General features: G+C 33.6%; 2 protein-coding genes across 3 annotated transcripts; both read left to right on the top strand.

Moving 5' to 3' along the window:
* The first annotated feature begins 7514 nt into the window (after positions 1–7514).
* Positions 7515–8537, top strand: LOC110114936 (uncharacterized mitochondrial protein AtMg00810-like). Its single transcript, XM_020847995.1, has one exon. The coding sequence runs from the start codon at positions 7515–7517 to the stop codon at positions 8535–8537; it is 1023 nt and encodes a 340-aa protein (XP_020703654.1).
* Positions 8538–9154: 617 nt separating this feature from the next.
* Positions 9155–17479, top strand: LOC110114947 (tail-anchored protein insertion receptor WRB). 2 transcript variants are annotated; one of them, XM_020848015.2, is made up of 7 exons: positions 9155–9449; positions 13216–13295; positions 13491–13561; positions 14218–14282; positions 14366–14447; positions 16851–16900; positions 17142–17479. In XM_020848015.2, exons 1-7 carry the CDS (start codon positions 9330–9332, stop codon positions 17223–17225), a joined length of 552 nt encoding a protein of 183 aa, XP_020703674.2. In that variant the 5' UTR covers positions 9155–9329; the 3' UTR covers positions 17226–17479. The 2 variants fall into 2 exon arrangements, with proteins under 2 accessions (XP_020703674.2, XP_020703675.2); XM_020848016.2 differs by having other exon boundaries at positions 9155–9362.
* The last annotated feature ends 951 nt before the right edge of the window (positions 17480–18430 follow it).

Genomic DNA, 18430 nt, shown 5'->3' on the forward strand with positions numbered 1-18430 from the left:
CTCGATTTTTACTCGGTATTTGGTCAGTATTGCTATGTATTGTTTGATAATAACAAGGAATACCACTCTGGGAAGATCAATACCGAGTATTACCAAAAAATACCGAGTTTTTTCTAGGAAAAACTCGGTATTTTTTGGTATTACTCAGTATTGCTTGGTATTACTCGGTATTTTATCTTCACATAATGATATTTCTCGTTATTATTGGTATTGCTCGGTATTTCTCGTTTTGTGCCTGTGATCTTAGTGCCAGCCGAACGTAGCTCTACGTACGTTCACCGGACCAAATAAAAGTTCAAACTTGTGAGAGGAAAGAGGTTTTGCTTTAGTTGGGATAGCTTTTTAATTATTTGTCTTTTAAAGTCTGTTTTTGGGACTTTTTTTATTAATTCTTAAAATAATTTTTTTTTACAAATATTTATTGAACTAAAAATTTTAGTACTAAAAGGATACTTCATAAAACAGTAAAAAAGCCATCTCAAACAAATCATAAATCTTAATAATAATTTTTATTTGGCCATAGCTTTTTCACCATTTTCAATAATTTTTTGTGCTATGAAGGTACTTTCTATAACAAATTTTAAAATATTTATATTCTCCACAACAGCTTTTTTATAATCACCTTCACAAAAAGTTACGGTTGTCCGAAATGAACTCTTTACTTGATGTGTTGAAGCTAAAAGTTAATGTTTTATTAAATATCTCCTTTGGTTAGGTATAATTAGCAGTATTATTGATTTTAAAATTTCACATATTATGATTTAATTACTTAGAGTCATTTTAAATTTAAAAAATTTGATGTTAATTTAAAGCTATTTTCTATTTATAAGCAACAAAAAGATACTAAAAGGAAATCAATATCTATACAAGTCCTTCTCTAAACCCATATAAAAAAATAATAAATAAATAACTTTACTTTTTTGGTGAATTTAAACCTCCATCCTCTCCCCTTAATGTAAGCTTATTCTGAGCAGATCATTTAAATCTAGACATTTTTTATGATGATGATCTTTTTTTGTTATTTTATGAGTTCATCGTGTTTGCTCACAGTGATAATTCAACATAAAAAAGTACAATTTTTTCTCAGTAAATGATATCAAAGCCTAATTTCAAATACAATGATCATTAAGTGTATGGTAAAGAACTTTATAGCTCGAAGAGTTTAGGTTTCGTTTGGCACAATTTTTTTACTGTTTTCTAATTAAAACAATTTTTTAGTTAACATTTTAGGTTATATGTAACTTGTCATATCATTATAGGCATCATCATTCTCTCTCTCTCTCTCTCTCTCTCTCTCTCTCTCTCTCTCTCTCTCTCTCTCTCGGAGAGCTTAGCTTGCATTAAAAATAACACAATTAACAAACCTTTTAAATTCTTCAAAATAATGATACTTTGCATTGGAATCACAATGAAGTAAAAACCCACTTAGAATCTATAAAATCACCTCACAATTACTTCACTTATTCTTCCTCTTCTCAATGCATGAAAGTCCAACAAAAGTGTTGGCAGACACGTTGAATACAAATTTATCCGTGGGATACTAGAATCTTACTATCAATAATAATGGATATAAAAGCAAATAGAAAATATAATAGAAAAGAGTACTAAGAGGGATAAGCTATGAGATTTCACAAGATTATCATTAAGTGCACAATTTATACAATTAAATTAATGTATTCGACACATCTTTAAGAATCTATTTATAAGCACAGTTTGAGATATTCTCTTATGAGATAGACTGTTTTTAAATAATACATGTAAAATTAAATTGTAAGGCTTAACAATTGCTTTCTATAAAGTAAAAAAAAAAAGAGATAGCATGTAGCTTTCTTATTAAATAGACAACATATAATGATCCTAAAGAGTCTTGGGGTGGATGGAGAAAGTTCAATTCTAGTGTTAAATGCACATTATGGTACCTACAGGCATGTTATGGTGCCTATGGGTAGAAGTCTCAAAATAGGTTTTGGGGTTTGGTTTGAGTCCGATCCTCAATTAATCCAACCAAAACCCGACATGATTATATAAATGGGTTCAATATTAAAACCCAGAACCAACCAACCCTAAATCCAGGCCAACCCAACCCTACACGTTAACCTAATTTAGTGAGGCAAGCTCTACGTCATGTACGCGTACATCAGGCAGGCTGCGAGTGTGAGGCATGTGGGCGAGGCAAGGCGAGGCCATGCGAGCGTGAGTGGCAAGCTAAAGGGAAAGGTGAGTTGCGAGAGGTTGGGATACGACCAAGCAAAAATGCGAACGCGAGCGAGCGGGTGTGTCCTTGCATGATTATTGTTATTTTAAAGTTAAAATTTGAGTATTTATTTGAGATTTTTTATTTGTGATTTTAAAAATATAACAATTTTTGTTTACCCAAAAAATTATTTTGATCTCTATAAATAATAATGTAGTACAATAAAAGTCTTAAAATATCATTTATTACAATTCCTATTATTTTGATAATTTTATGAAAATGTGCATTTTTTGCCTAATTGGACTCTTTGTTACCTATCGTTATGACATTTTGACATTTTCTTAATTAAGCTTAATTATGCATTATTTGATGCAATGCATTAAAAATGAATGTGGATATGTGCTTCAGTAATAATTGGTTGTAATTACTGTTATAATATTGTGATAATATATGTGTGTGAAACAAACAAGTAAAGATTGGTTGACATGTTGGTTGGAGACTGATTGACTTGTACAAGATGGTGGGCCGACGGGCTTTCCTTTAAATATTGTGTTTTGATATTATTCTCTACTAATTCACGTGATACAATGATTGTGAGTTATAAGGAGATTATTATTGTGCCAACGGGCAAAGAGTAACGACTCTATTTATTGAGTCAACAATTTAATAACACTGAAAAATATCGTGATAGACATGACTTCTTACTTGTTTAGTGTGACTACTTAAATACATATTTTTGAGACATTGTTTTTATTATTGTATAGATTTATTGTTACTTTATGAATTTACTGTTATTATATTATTCTACTGCTCATGCCATTGGATTGTTACTATTATTGATATAGATACAAATACTATTTGATATTATCAATTAACTGTACAATAAGCATGTGACATACTGAACATGTAAAATACTGATTTGATACTAATATAGAATAATTGGATAGCATGTGTACATTCATACGTAATTTTACTACATTGATTTGATTTTAATAGTCTTTACTAATGATTTGATAATGATATAGAATAATTGGATATCATGTGTATATTTATATGTAATTTTATTACATTGATTTGATTTTAATAGTTTTTACTGATGTATATTTCTTTATTTTGAATGCTATTATTTTTTTCATTAAAATGCACTGAAATTAGTTAATTGACATGCATATTAATTGCACTTGCATCCATGTGTAAATAAATAAATATGTGATTTGATTGATGATTGCGGTGACAAATGATTAGCAATTTATTTTATTTGTAAGAATTTGCAGTGAACTTGCAATTGCGAGGATGACATTTTATAAGGTAGGTAAATTGTAATAACATAAAATCTTATATTTAAAATTTTCAATGTGAGCGCTAAAGCGCCGGGGTTGGCGGTGCCCAGGCGTTTATCCCTTGAGTTTTTTGGATAAAAAATGAGTTTTAAGTGAGCATTGCGGGGGCACTGGTAAAGCGAACATTTTGATGTTAGGTTAAAATAATAATTTTTAAAATAAAAAAATATTTAAATCCATTTCTTTAAAGCCCTCACCTATCCATCTCTCTTTCATTATTGCCTTAGCTAAGAAAGAAAGACGAGAGAAAGGGGGAGAGAGGAGTAAAGAGAGAAAATCCACTTCAAGTCATTTTCGTCTGTCACTTCTGTTGCAAAAAAGTGTTTTGATCATGGTAGATAATCCAAATTCTATTGCTACTTTTAGTGATTTTGATTTTTTGGATTTTATCTATCTTAAATTTGATAAAATAAAATATAACTCATTTTAATGATTTTCTATCATGCAACTTTTGATAAATGATAGATTTTGTCATTCTAAGCATTTTGACTGGTTAATATAAAAATTTTATCAAGTGATTTTGCTTGTATGCAATTTTTAACAGAAATGTGAAGTATTATATTAATTATTAAATGATCTTTAGTTAATGTACTACATTAAGATATGACAAACAAGACATGTATTTGTTTACTGATCATTTGGTATGTTATGCATTTTTAGTATATTATAAAGCATACTGATAATTAGATTGTGTACATATGATATTGTTATTATGCTTTATATGATATGAAATGAGTATAATGTTAGAACAGCAAAACAAAGTCAGTTAATACATATATATTCTTGCTATCCAATAACTACTATACACGTGTAAACCTATGGACATATAAGTCTATATATATTATCTTATACATTGTTGTAGAGATATATAAAATAATAATACTTTCTCTGTTTTGTTCTTCAAGCCTTTCCGTCTCTTTCTCTGTTGTTCTTGAGTTTCATCATAGTATTAAGAGTGGTTCCGTCCTGAGGACATCTCCATGGCAACTCAAGCTTCCGCATCTTCTTCTACCGCAGTCGCCTCAGGTGTTGTTTATTCAGTATCGACAATCTCTCCTTCCCTAAAATTTGTCATTTCAAATCTCAAATTTCTTGTTCCGCATCAATTAACACGGGATAACTATCCCATATGGAGCAATCAAATTGTCAAGCTTCTAAAGGCCAATGGGTTCGCTGCATTTCTTGATCCCAAATCTGCCTCAGAACACTTTGTGTCTGACTCCGCATCCAAAATGCCGACCCCAATCAAGATCTACACATATGGCTTGTTACGGATCAAAATTTGGTTGTGGCACTGTGCTCCAGTATACGTGATACATCTTGAATCCACACACGAAATTTGGAGCACTCTTCAAATTCGATTCCAATCCTCGAACCGATCTAAAGTGATTCAGCTCAAAAATGAGCTTTACAATGTCTCGATGAAAACTCTATATATGGATTAGTATCTATCTGAGATCAAGAAGATTGTGGATCAGATTGCTTCTGCGGGCTCATCCGTGGATCCCAAAGATGTGATGATCTACATCTTGAACAATCTTCCTCCGGCATACCAGTTGTTCAAGACTTCAATAAGAACGATGCAAACGTCCCTCACCCTCGACAATCTGTATGCACTTCTCATCAGTGAGGAGATTCATATGAAAATCGAAGCGATGAAATTCCCCACAATTGCAGCTAATCAAACTATTCTCTACACATTCAGAGATCGCGGTAGACGCGGCAGGGCTCGATTGATTCCAGACAATCCTTCTTCAATCAAATCCAGTCAGCAATCCGGTAACACTTGCCAAATTTGCAAGAAGAAAGGACATACAACAGATGCTTGTTTGCATCGTCTCAACGTGAACTATACTCCAGCGCAACCTTCATCCAAGAACAACAATGCTCTTATTGCTAATGTTGATAACACACATTCGGTCGACTGGTACCTAGACTCTGGTGCTTCCTCGCACATGACCAATTCGACAGACAATCTCGTCAACTACAACACCTATAATGGCAACGACATGGTTACGATAGGGGACGGAAGGTCTGTTCCAATTGCCCATCGGGAACGGGACTCCTTCTAACCCTGGACAGTAAGCTATTTCTATCGCAGCTTCTTCATATTCCTTATATTTCCCACAATTTAATTTGTCTCTAATCTAGTTAAATATAATCATATTTCTATAACATTTGACTACAATGGCTTTGTCTTTAAGGATCTGATGACCAACCAAATCATTCTCCACCTACAGGTCTGTCGGCTGCAAGAACCTCTTCTGTGGACTGTCATAATAGGCTCGGTCATCCTCATCAACGTGTCCTTCAGATGATTTCTCAAACCAATCCATCTTTACATATTTCTCCCCTCTCTTCTATTTTTAATTCTTGCAAATCTTGTAAAGGTCACAAACTAGTTTTTGATAGTTCTACTAATCGCAGTAAAGCTCCCCTAGAGCTCATTCACTCGGATGTGTGGGGACCTTCTTCGGTTCCCTCACATCATGGATTTATATATTATGTAATCTTTGTTGATGATTACTCACGTTTTATATGACTTTTTTTTCACTTATGCTAAAATCTGAAGTTACAAATGTCTTTATTAATTTTGTGAAGTTTATTGAAAAACAGAACAACAGCAAAATCAAAACCATTCGCACTGACGGCGATGGCGAATACGTTAATCAACAATTTCAAATATTCGCAAGAAGTGCAGGAATTCTTCACCAAACCTCTTGTTCGTATACCCCAGAGCAAAATGGGATTGTTGAACGCAAGCACCGCCATATAATTGCCACCACAAGAACGCTTATTCAGACAACTAACTTACCCACTTCATACTGGCTTGATGCTGCATCTACGGCTACATATATCATAAATAGACTTCCGTATATTACCACCAATAACATATCTCCTCTTCAACTCATGTTCAATATTATACCATCTTATAATTATCTTCGTACCTTCGGGTGCGAATGCTTTCCTCTCAATCCTCCGCTCTATCGCACAAAACTCACTCCCACCTCTCCTTCTTGTATCTTCTTGGGCTATTCTGAAACTTAGAAAGGGTACAGGTGCTTGAACTTGGTCACTAATAAAATATCTATATCTAGGCACGTTCAGTTCAACGAATCTTCGTTTCCTTTCAAACATATGAAGTCTCCTGGCATATCTACTGATAACAATCTACCTCATTCTTTTCCACTCCTGTATCTTCTATTAATTCGTCCAACTCCACGAAAACGTCTCATATCAATGAGTCATTTGCTGAGCACATCTCTCAGCATCCAACTCAGTCTTCTTTATTTATTAGTGATCTTCCTACCGCTACCCAAACCTGTTCTTCTCCGGAACATCTGGCTCCTCATCCGACTAAGCATCGCATGAGTACAAGGTTACAAACTGCCTCTCTCAAACCAGTTCGTAAGCTTAATTTGTTGCATCAGGAACAAGCTATGACACAACAAGCTCATTCTGCTCCGACAACTTACACTGAAGCTAGTAAACTATTTGAGTGGAGACGTGCCATGGCAGAAGAATTTTTTTCTCTACAAAAGCAGGGTACATGGAGCTTAGTCCCTACTCCACCCAACGTTTTTATTCTAGGCTCAAAATGGACTTGCCGGCGCGACTCAAAGAATGATTAGTGGCTCAAGGTAACCAACATGAATACAGACTTGATTACAGAGATACTTTTAGTCCGGTTGCCAAGCTACCAACTATTAGAATATTATTTACTATTGCCTTGTTTCATTGATGGCCTATTCAGCAATTAGATGCCACAAATGCATTTCTGCACGGGGACATAAACGAAACAATTTATATGCGCCAACCAAATTGGATTCGAGGACTCCACACATCCTAATCATGTTTGTCTCCTTCGCAAGGCTATCTATGGCTTGAAACAAGCACCTAGACAATGGTATACTACTTTTACCAACTACCTTCTCAATGTCGGCTTCAACCTCAGAAAAGCTGATCCGTCCTTACTGATTATGAATCATCACCATATACAAATCTATCTTCTTGTATATGTCGATGATATTCTTATAACCGACAATGATTCCAAGGCAATATCTGAGCTTATTCATAAACTTCAATCGAAATTCACAATGAAGAATCTCGATCCAGCCAGCCACTTCCTCGGCATCAAAATTGATTCCTCAACAAATAAGTATTTTCTCTCTCAAAGCTTATACGCTCAATCTATTCTTCAATTAGTTGACCTTAATAATTGCAATTCTCTCACTAATCAGTCAGCTACAAAAATGCCATTACAGGTTTCCGGTGTGACAGCTAGCTTTGATCCAAATACGTATATACATATAGTTGGATTTCTTCAGTATTTAACTCTGGCCCGTCCCGACATAGCATACGCTGTCAACGCTCTTTCGCAACATATGCATGATCCGACAAACATTCATACATCTATGTTAAAAAGACTTCTCCGGTATATAAAGGGAACAACAAAGTTCAGACTACCGATCACCAGATCCAATCTCTTGCTTCGCACATTCTCTGATATAGACTGGGCGGCTGATCCAATCACAAGAAAATCTAAGTCAGGATATTATACGTTTCTTGGTTACACACTAGTTTCTTGGACGATCAAGAAACAAACAACTGTCTCAAGATCTTCTACAGAATCCGAATATAGGGCTCTTGCTTCCGCAACTGCTGACACAATTTGGATTAAACGTCTGCTCTCTGGTTTTCGAATACTGTACACAGCACCGGTCGATCTGTTCTGTGACAATACATCTGCAATTGCCTTGGCAAACAATCCCGTTTTTCATGCCCGAACCAAGCACATCGAAATCGATCAACGCTTTATTCGGGATCATATTCACAACAATAACATCAGACTGTTACCAATAAGCACAACTGACCAAATATCTGACATTCTTACCAAACCGTTGGCTACTCCGAGGTTCAAGTTTTTACGTTCCAAACTAACAATTGAACCTCAATTATCAGTTTGCGGGGGAATGTTAGAACAACAAAACAAAGTAAGTTAATACATATATATTCTTGCTATCTAATAACTACAACTACTATACACGTGTAAACCTATGGACATATAAGTCTATATATATTGTCTTATACATTGTTGTACATATATAGAAAATAATAATACTTTCTCTGTTTTGTTCTTCAAGCATTTCCATCTCTTTCTCTGCTGTTCTTGAGTTTCATCATATAAAAGTAAGAAATGTTGGTTGGAAATAATTAACTAATTTAGGTTGCCTAGAGTAGATATTATATCCTATACAGGATGGTGGGATGATGAGATTTTTTTAAAATAAAATTTGAGGTGTAATACTAAGTCATATGTGTCAAGTCCTAAGACCTAAATTAGATGAATTTTATTTTTTTATATTCTAATTAACTTAACAAATCCTTTAATTTTATTTTATATCAATAAAAAAGCAAAATCATTTATATATTCTTTGCACAACTTATTTATTTAGTATAACTAAAAGAAGGGGGATTTACAATTTTACATATATGCCAAAAAAATTTAATATGACTTGAAAAATTAAATGATATATAAATTAAAGAGGAAGATGTCGAAGTTCAATATGCAAATAAAAAAAAAAATACAGGTACCTATGTAAACCCCCTTAAAAAAAAATTGTTGACGTTTGAAGAGTTATTGCACGGGTTTTTGCAGATTCCTGCGCCGGCGCCGGGGCTCTGTCGCTACGTCACCGGCGGCTTCCTTCTCAACGGACAATTTGATCGGCACTATATAAAGCTTTTTCCTCAGCTAAAAAGATCGGCCAGTTCTGCCCGCTATTCTGCACTCGATGACCGCGGAGATGGACGAAACCCTTGGAGAGGTTCGCCGCCCCCTCTCTCCTTTCACCATTTTACTCATTGTCGTTGCTCTTCAATTCCTTGACGTGCTTCTCGAGAAGCTTAAAAAGGTAATCCAATCCCTTCTAGATCTCATCCACCGCAAACCTTTGATTATTTTTTTCAAATTTCTTTAGTTGCGTTAGATTGATTTCTTGGCTCTGCAACGCGAATTTGTTTTTCTCTCATTGGAAAGCTTTTATCTCATGAAGATTTTGGGGCGCATTTTTAATTTTATTGCATCGCTCGCAGAGGATTTAGGATGAGCTATTGTTGACACTTTATTACCTTTTTGCTTAAACAACCCATCTAATTTATTTTTTGTTTGTTTGTTTTGCAAGCTGTTGGAATGTACCGAGTGATTTGTTAGGCTAACCTTTCGTATAAACTGTTGAAATTTATGCTCTATGATGAATGTAATTGGTGGTTCCGTGGTTTAAAGCCTTTGTTGCATATAAAATGTTAGATTTATTGATTTAGCATTATGTTTTTTTTAAGTTTAAACTGATTTTTATTACTTTCTTGAATTTTATAGTTATGTACTTGAATATCAGCAAGCCGTATGGTGGTGTGAATTTTTTTTCAGTATGCACATTTTTTTAATTGATTTATGCTTTTTCAAACACAGTTTTTGTTAAAACAAAAAGGAAAAATTTAAGCCACTTTTTGTAATAAGGGGTTTCATTTCCAGGAAATCACAAAGAAAAGTACATCATTTATAATTGATGAGTGGATAATCCCTTGTAAAAGCAATTGTTAAGCTGCCTAGTTATATGAGGAATTTGAAGAGCTTTTGGAAAAGTTGGCCAGAGCCTTGGAGGTCCGACACAAAATTCCCCTACTTTAGGGGTGTGTATCATCGAGGGGATAACTTCTACTGTAATGGGACTTATTATGGATATGGTGTGCTTTTCTGTTTACTTTAATATCTTCAGGATCCCATGAAATTCATTCATGCTCAAATAAACTTTTAAGGATAGGAGCATGATAGTTTAAATGCTTATGTAGAATGGTAGTATAACTGAAACATGTGATGCTTCTATGGGACCTCCATGCTTGCCAATCATGTTAAGTGTCACATCCTGGGTCCAAAAGGTGGTACACTCTTGCAACATGAGATGTGATGAAGGGACATAAAAAACCTGTTTTGTACTCATGAGAAGAAAAATACATGTATACATAATATAACTAGAATAAATCATAATAAACAACAACAAAGAAATTGAACTTACATTTTATCATCATAAATTTAAATAATTGTTCATCATTATAATAGAACTACTACAAGCAAAAGAAATATGAGATAAAGCAACTAAAAAAATAAAATCACCCAACTATCAAAAGGAATATATGATTGACTACAAAACATAAAAATACTAAATATATTCTATGGGTGCTATATCTGCTCCCATGGTGATGGTGCACCTAACACTCTGAGAAAGTCTGTTGTGAACAAAAATAACGATAAGTGAGTTTGATGAATCAAGTTTTGTGAGTAACTTTTATCCATTAAAATATAAACGATAAAAGAATTGGGGCATGCAGCGTGACCAATCAAATAGATAAGAGTAGCAAAATATAATCAATGTATCAATGTAATAGTGCTACATGTCATGGTTCCTACGATGAGTTCTAATATGCTGATGTTATAAATGTATATGTGAAATTGTTACAAATGCAATGTTATTCCAATATTTACACGTACAATCACGCTTGGTATCATCGTAACTCAATATGACTTATCAATCATCATCATTTTCAGCTCATTCTATTTACGCACACACATATATACGTCAAAAATTGAATGCCAATGAAGAAGGAATAGAAGTGGACGTGGGACAATATCAAAGATTTGTTGAAAAATTAATTTTTTTATCTTATACTTGTACTTACGTCACATATGTAGTAAGTCTTAACAATCAATTTCTGCGCAAGCCCAAAAAGTCTCACCTTCAAGTTACTTATTGAGTTTTCATGTACATTAAATCAATAACTTGAAAAAGGGATTTTCACTAAAAAATATGATTCTCTATAAAAGTATAAATTGAAGATTATACTGATGTTGACTATGCGGGGTTACTAGTGGATAGGAGATTCATTTCAGGATATTGCATATTTTTTAGAGGAAATCTTATAACATGAAGGAACAAGAAACAATCTTTTTTTTTTCAAGATTAAGTGTTTAATCTAAATTCAGTGCAATTGCCCAGGGCATCTGCTAGCTTTTGTGGATTAAAATTATTTTAGAAGTTAAAAAAATTAGTTGGTGAAACCTATGAAGATTTATTGTGATAATAAATATGCTATTAGTAATGCTCACAATTTAGTGCAACATGATTGTATTAAATATGTGGAGTTAGATAGATATTTTGATTAAAAAAACTAATGAGTGGATTAATTTTTACTCCATATGTTCCAATAGAATGTCAACTTGTCAACATATTCATCAAAGAACTTTGCAACACCACGTTCGAAAATATTATAAGAGAAGATTAAAATGATAGATCTATACCATCTAGTTTGAGGGGGTGCTTGTAGATTGCGAGACTTGCTGCCTAGCCTCTAGCCCTATGCCTCCTGTTGTGGAACAATATGCTTTCCAATCATGATTGAGATACTTGGGTACACGGATTAAAGCTTTTCAACCCTTAGATTATTTCACTTATGACCCGTGGATTATAATTTGTCTGCCCCATAATTGCCCACCCCTTCAGGGGCTATTCTCCATCATTTTCTATATTTTTTATAGTTGACTTTGATTTATTTCTATATGTAAGATCCTTGAATACCTCCAATCTTTATACAAACTTGGAGCAATAGCAAGTTCAAGTAATCCTTCATATCTTTCAACTTTTTTTTTTTGTAGTACACAACATGCAATTATGCAACTATGAGTTTAGCTCAAATATCAAATTTTGCTTGTATATTTGATCTATTTTATGCTCGAATTAGGTTCAAATCGGCCAAAGCAAGCTGAGGTTTGAGCCTATATATGACTTTGTGCTGAGGTGTGTGTGTATGTATAGATTGAAGATGAGTATGTTGTGCATGTCTTTGCCCGAGCTTTCACTATGCAACCTTGTTAATTGGATAAAGTAAGCTCTGAAAAATAGTTTTGATACTACTGAGTATAAACAAATAAATCTTTTATTTGTTTAAAAACATTCCTTTAAAGAGATTCATTTTTATATGAACATGATCAAATTACTCAAGTATATTTTTCACCATATTCAATTTCCTCTAATATAATCATTTATCAGTCTATCCTTTCTAATTTTGGCCACATATATCACTCAGTTTGACAATTATTTCCTTCCTTAGTACCCATCACTAAAATCCATTGAACATAATCAGATTAATAGCAGTTTAAAAAATGTACATATATATATATATATATATATATATAACTGCTTAATGCCATGTCAAAATCTAATCAGAGCTGAACTAGCTCTAAATTGAGTTGGTCCAGCCTCATGTTGAGGTCAAATCCATCTTAAGCTTAGGCATCTCGTTGCATTTGTTGTCCATACATTAAAAATGTCAGGTTAGTCTATAATTTATGTATTGGATGAATACTTCAGTATTTTCTCAAGTTTTCAAGACTCGTTTTCCTAGCGAGCTACTACAACTCATTGGATATTAATAGCAACTTAATCAGTGGTGCATGCTATCAAGTCATCATGTTATATTTTTATTATTTTGATAAGGATCTGATTGGTTTTTGTTTTCCAATTACATATCATTATAAACCATTCACAATTTTAAAATCAACGTTTCATTAAAATACCTTACACAAATTGTATCTCATTAAGCTCCTTGTGGCGCTTGACTTTCCAGAGAGGATCTACAAGCAGTGAAGAAATCAAAATGCGGCAAGAGATAAACCAACTTCTTCAAGAAGCTAACTCTTTATCAACGTAAGTGATTGCCGTTGTGATTTTCTTAAACATATGGCAATATTCTTGGTTGTACTATTCTCCAAATGTTAGCACAATCAGCATGCTTCCTCTATCTCAATTATTTTCTTGGATTTTATGGTGTATTCTTTTGATTGCTCAAACTTGCATCCATAAAAATAAGAACACGGGTTTACAAGTGCTTTTGCATTGCAGACCTTCCACTTTTGCTCAGGCTGCAAAACTTAGACGCTCGGCTGTTGCAAAGGAGAAAGAACTTAAAAAAAGTATGTAAGTATTTTAATATCTCTATACTATTGTTTTCGGCTCATCAAATTGTATTTTGTAGCATTAACTGTTCAATTAATTCTGAAGTTGTTATTTCTGGGCATCACAACAACATACTGCGTGCTACTTTTCAATTGTTATGTTTTCAACATGCCAAAACGAGGTTCATCTCTGCATGTTCAGGAGATACTAACTCCTGCCGGAGGAGTGGATTGAAGGTGTTGACAGTTTGTGCATGTTCATCTCAAGATTATTTCTATGTGCTTGCAGTAACTTGAGTTAAACGCATACTTGTCGGAACTTGGATGTATTAAAAATACGACAAGTGTTCATTGACATTTTATTTAGTATTGTTTTGATTGCTGTTTAAGTAGCAATTTTTTTTTCTGATTCTAATGTAAATTGGGATTTCATGGTTTTTGAGAGTTCGGTTTTCAGAGCAAAGAAGCGAAATTTTTGTTGTGTACTGTCGTGAATAGATGATCTATAAAACTGCTTGTGAAATTTAGTCGAATTTATGATTGTTTCTAAAGAACTACTATGATAACTCCATCTCTGCAAAGAACTGTTTTTAATCGCTTCATAGCCTTCTCCATTTAACTTTTTGTTTGTAATTAATGTTGGTAAACTTAACTCACATATATTGAATTTGCAGAACAGGAGGAGAAAAATAATGATAAGAAGTGGTCTTTGTATGAAAAAGTTCTTCTTGTTTCGAAGGTGTCTATTGATGAATTTAGATATTTTCCAGTGGTTTCAGCTGCTGAGATTTTGACTAAATTTTGACTGATTAAATTTGGCAGGCATTACTATATACTGGGCTTTGCTGGCAATTTTGGAGCACACCTGTTGCTGCAGTTCCTCCACATCTCTTGCAGCCTTTTGGTAATATGTTCATGTGGTACTTTTTTATTAATTTATAACTTTTGGCTTTACAGGAATTATATCTTTCATGCACTGGGAATCTTTCATGTTCTTTTATTTAGGTTGCAACGTCAACCATTTTGTGTCAAATACTCGTCCAACTTATTTGATTGAGTTTTACACTTTTTATTGTCTAGTTTTAATAATTAAAAATACTATTCCAATAGTCCAGCCAGCTAATCATTATTGCGAACTGCCCTTCCTTTTGTAATGACCATTATTGTGTTCTTAACCAAAATAAGTGGCCTTTTAAGACTTCTTAAAATTAGACCTTTAGGAAGTTTGATGCAGTAATCAACTATCGTTGAATAGAAGTGGGCGTTTCAGAGTACATGAGAACCATTTTTGGTTCTGAATCTGTGAGTCATCTTCGAAGTTAGGTCATAAAAGGAAAAGATCACAGATGTTGTAAGCTCTTGAGTGCTTCTGTTTCATGGATTTACTGATGTCGCTTTGTTCAAATTGTGACTGATCCTCTTAAAATATGCTCATAATTGACTTTAGAGATTTTTTATATAAACTTAATGTACAGGTATCTTATTTTTTAGTCTTGGCATTAAATAGAAAGCTATATCATAATAGAAAAAAGATTGTACCGGAATAAGCTTCTAGTGGGAGGCATGCGTTGTACAATTGCAGATGCTTGGAAAGCAGGACAACCTTGAAAGAACCTGAAAAAAAAAACAATAAAGACGGTGAAAAAGATAGAAATTAATGATGCAAGTTTATGAAAAAAGAAATTGAACCGTATAAGCAAGGCTCGCTCAAACAAAATTCAGTACATCCTGGAAGATTTCAAGTCTCGTGCTTGGTGAATGCTTTACAATTCTGAAGTAGACGAAGAGTCTTGACATCTAAAAAAAAAATCCATGCCCTGTCTTAACTTAGATATGATTTTTCACATTTTTAGGCTCGAGAAATAATAAACTGCGGACGTAGTCTAAGATTGCCCTGCATTCCATCTATAACTAACCTGTCTCGTTATTTTAATATGGTAAACCTTTTCCTTAATAACAAGGAACATCAAGTTTGATTATTAGGAACTTGTATTGATTAAGGTTTTGTTTGAATTTTTTTCCCTTTTGTTTCTTTTGATAAAGAAAAAACATGTTTGGCTGGTATGGTACTAGCTTGGATTGAGCATATGCACAGCATCCGCAAGATTTAGGTTTTGTTTGGGATGGTTTTCTTACTGCTTATTAAAGCAGCTTTTTAGTGCAAAAATTAGAATTTTTGTACTAAAAAATTGCTTTTAAAAAATAATAAGAAAGTTATCATAAACAAAGCCTTAGTTTGCGATGGTAGAAGAAGAAACTGTGGTGATGGCCTTGTGTTTGATGTTGTCAACCATGTACTTTCCTTTTAGAAGCAAGAAAACTATTTGCTCCTTTGTAGCTTGTTTCAAATATTTATTATTTAAATAGGACTTCAGGGCTATTGTATTGTATGCATGAGAATAAGAGAGAGATCTAAGATTTTATTGTAATCCCTATTTTCTCTAATATAGTGAAATCATCATCTCCTTCCCGTGGACGTAGGCATCTTCGCCGAACCACATAAATCGCCGTGTTCTTTGTGTTGTTTGTTATATGATTTGTGTTGTCTCTGCTGTGTATTGCACAACACTTGCAAGATTAACTGAACTTGTAACTCTAAAGCTTGATCAGTCATCTGTCCAGGTCTGTTCAGATCTGCTCAATGCGTTAAGCTCTGCAATATATAATTTGAGGAGAGTCTTATCCTTTAAGCACAGAGTTGTTTCTATAACTTTCAGCTTATGATCATCAGGTCTTAAAGTAGGTGGCATAACCGTTGTTCCAAGTACTCTTAAATCTTGATCTTTTGTCTATATATTTTATTGGATATTGGAATATTTGCGAACACAGTGTGAAAGAAAATGAAAATAGAAAAGAAAATCGACGCACAAAAACACAATTTATACCGAATCGCTCAATTGATGGCCTGTTTGTGCCATTGAACATTTTAGTTTGGGTTGTTTATGAAGAACCACGACTCCAATCACTTTGATTTAACATAAAGATGGACACTGCCTTGTTTATAAAAGACAAGTTAAGAGCATCTCCAACCGAAAATCTCATTTTCACTCCAAAATACAGTGAAACTCAAAAATGTCATGATTCATCTCCAATCGAACTCCATTTTGCACACTTCTGCGTAGGTAACCGTCTATCTCCTCTTTTGCGCGTTTTTTCGGCAAATCCGGTTGAGATAAAAAAATCACGTAGGTGAACAGTGCGACATCAATGGCTGACATGAATAAACCTGCAAAGTGCATTTTTTTATTAGGCAAAAATTAACATTAGAAACTGTAGTACACACATAAATCTTACATGTTCTTTACAGGACGGTTTCTGTCTTGGAGAGGCGCTGATGCTTCCAATGGTAATTACATGGTACGTATGCTCCTAACTCCTAAGTGTGGGCGAATTATTATGTCCGGTCACCGGACGTCCGGACACCTAATTCAGACGCGCCACATCACCCGAATACACTGGGTCCCAATATATTTTGGTGACGCGGCGCGTCTGGATTGGGTGTCCGGACGAATCCGGACACCGGACATAATAATTTGCCCTAAGTGTGAGATTGTTCTGTTTGAACTGCTCCAACTTTATTTTGTGATTCAATTTACAGGTAGGAATAATACCCTGGCTGGTGCTGACTTCTCGGGTCAGCAAATTCTTGTTGCAAAGGTTTTCCAAGTTTATTCCGTTTTAGCATTTTCATGCCTCTCTTTTCTTGTAGAATAGTGATCTTATAATGAACCAAAATTCCTCAAATTTTCCCATTATGTTTCTGTATTTTCCTTTTGTGATTGTTAGAAGAGAATAACAGCCTGAAGGTGCTTTATTAGAAATCTGTGACAAGAGTTTTAAGCTTCGTTTGTGACGATTTTTTTCAGTAAGAAAACTGTCTCAAATGAAACCTTAGTTGAATATTATGTTGTTATGAAAAAATTTTCATTTTCTGAAGGTTTATGGTCTGAATTCGAACAGTCTTGTTCTTTTACTATGGCATGATTGGGAAGCAATTCTATTGTGAGTGTTTTTGCATCTAAGTTGTGTTCGGGGTATGTTATTCACATCTTCTTCACATTCTATTGATACACTATGGTTTGACTTTAAATTTTTTGACCTTTTTTTTCAAAAAAATTTACGATGAAAATGAGTTTTATTTTTACAATTAGTTTGTTATCCAAAATTTTAATGATGAAAAATTATATATATAATCAATTATTTGGTCAACGTTGAATAGGAAAAAATAACAATTTTGTGCGCTATACTTCTCTCCTTCTATTTTTAAGATGATAATGATTCAATCAAATATGTTTAATCAAGGGTATGCATGGGTCAGCTTTTTGGTTGCTCAAAGAATAATCATAATTTTATTTGAATATTATTATTTATTATATTTAATTTTTTTTTTTGATGAAAAGTTACTATTTAATATTTATAATCATAATAATGAAGCTATTTTTTTCATAATAATTAAATTTTGTAGTACCCATCATTGCTTGGCTTGATTGGTGGGCAAGTACGGTTGGGAACCCTTTAAGCCATCAACGATTTTTCTCGAGCGGCAACGCCCCTTAAGTGAGGCTCAATCAAGTGTGGGCTAGAAGTTTTCTGGGGTGGATGCCTCTTCTAGGTCAGTCAATGATTAGTCACGCCGTCAAACACTCTTTCAGGGGTGGGATGACAACGGGGGATATCTTATTTCAAAAATAAGAAAAAAATACAGTCATTTCAAATAGACTGTCATATCATCTATTATATAGACTTTTCATCTTTAAATAAGCAGATATAATGGAGATCATAATTTTTTTTTTCCAAAAAAAAAAAAATCATTTAAAAATTAAAAATTAAAAATAGCCACTTAAACTAGTCACCCATTCATTAGAGTTAGCACATAATACAAAGTTG

The sequence above is a fragment of the Dendrobium catenatum genome, unplaced genomic scaffold (genome assembly GCF_001605985.2).
Source record: "Dendrobium catenatum unplaced genomic scaffold, ASM160598v2 fragScaff_scaffold_716, whole genome shotgun sequence".
Taxonomy (NCBI): Eukaryota; Viridiplantae; Streptophyta; class Magnoliopsida; order Asparagales; family Orchidaceae; genus Dendrobium; species Dendrobium catenatum.

Excerpts from the sequence above, each read along its gene's own strand:
- LOC110114936 (XM_020847995.1), top strand. The coding sequence starts at position 7,515 with ATGAATCATCACCATATACAAATCTATCTTCTTGTATATGTCGATGAT.
- LOC110114947 (XM_020848015.2), top strand. The coding sequence starts at position 9,330 with ATGACCGCGGAGATGGACGAAACCCTTGGAGAGGTTCGCCGCCCCCTC. Across the intron at positions 13,296-13,490 it reads GAAGCTAACTCTTTATCAAC|ACCTTCCACTTTTGCTCAGG; the intron begins GTAAGTGATTGC and ends TTTGCATTGCAG. Across the intron at positions 14,448-16,850 it reads ACATCTCTTGCAGCCTTTTG|GACGGTTTCTGTCTTGGAGA; the intron begins GTAATATGTTCA and ends TGTTCTTTACAG.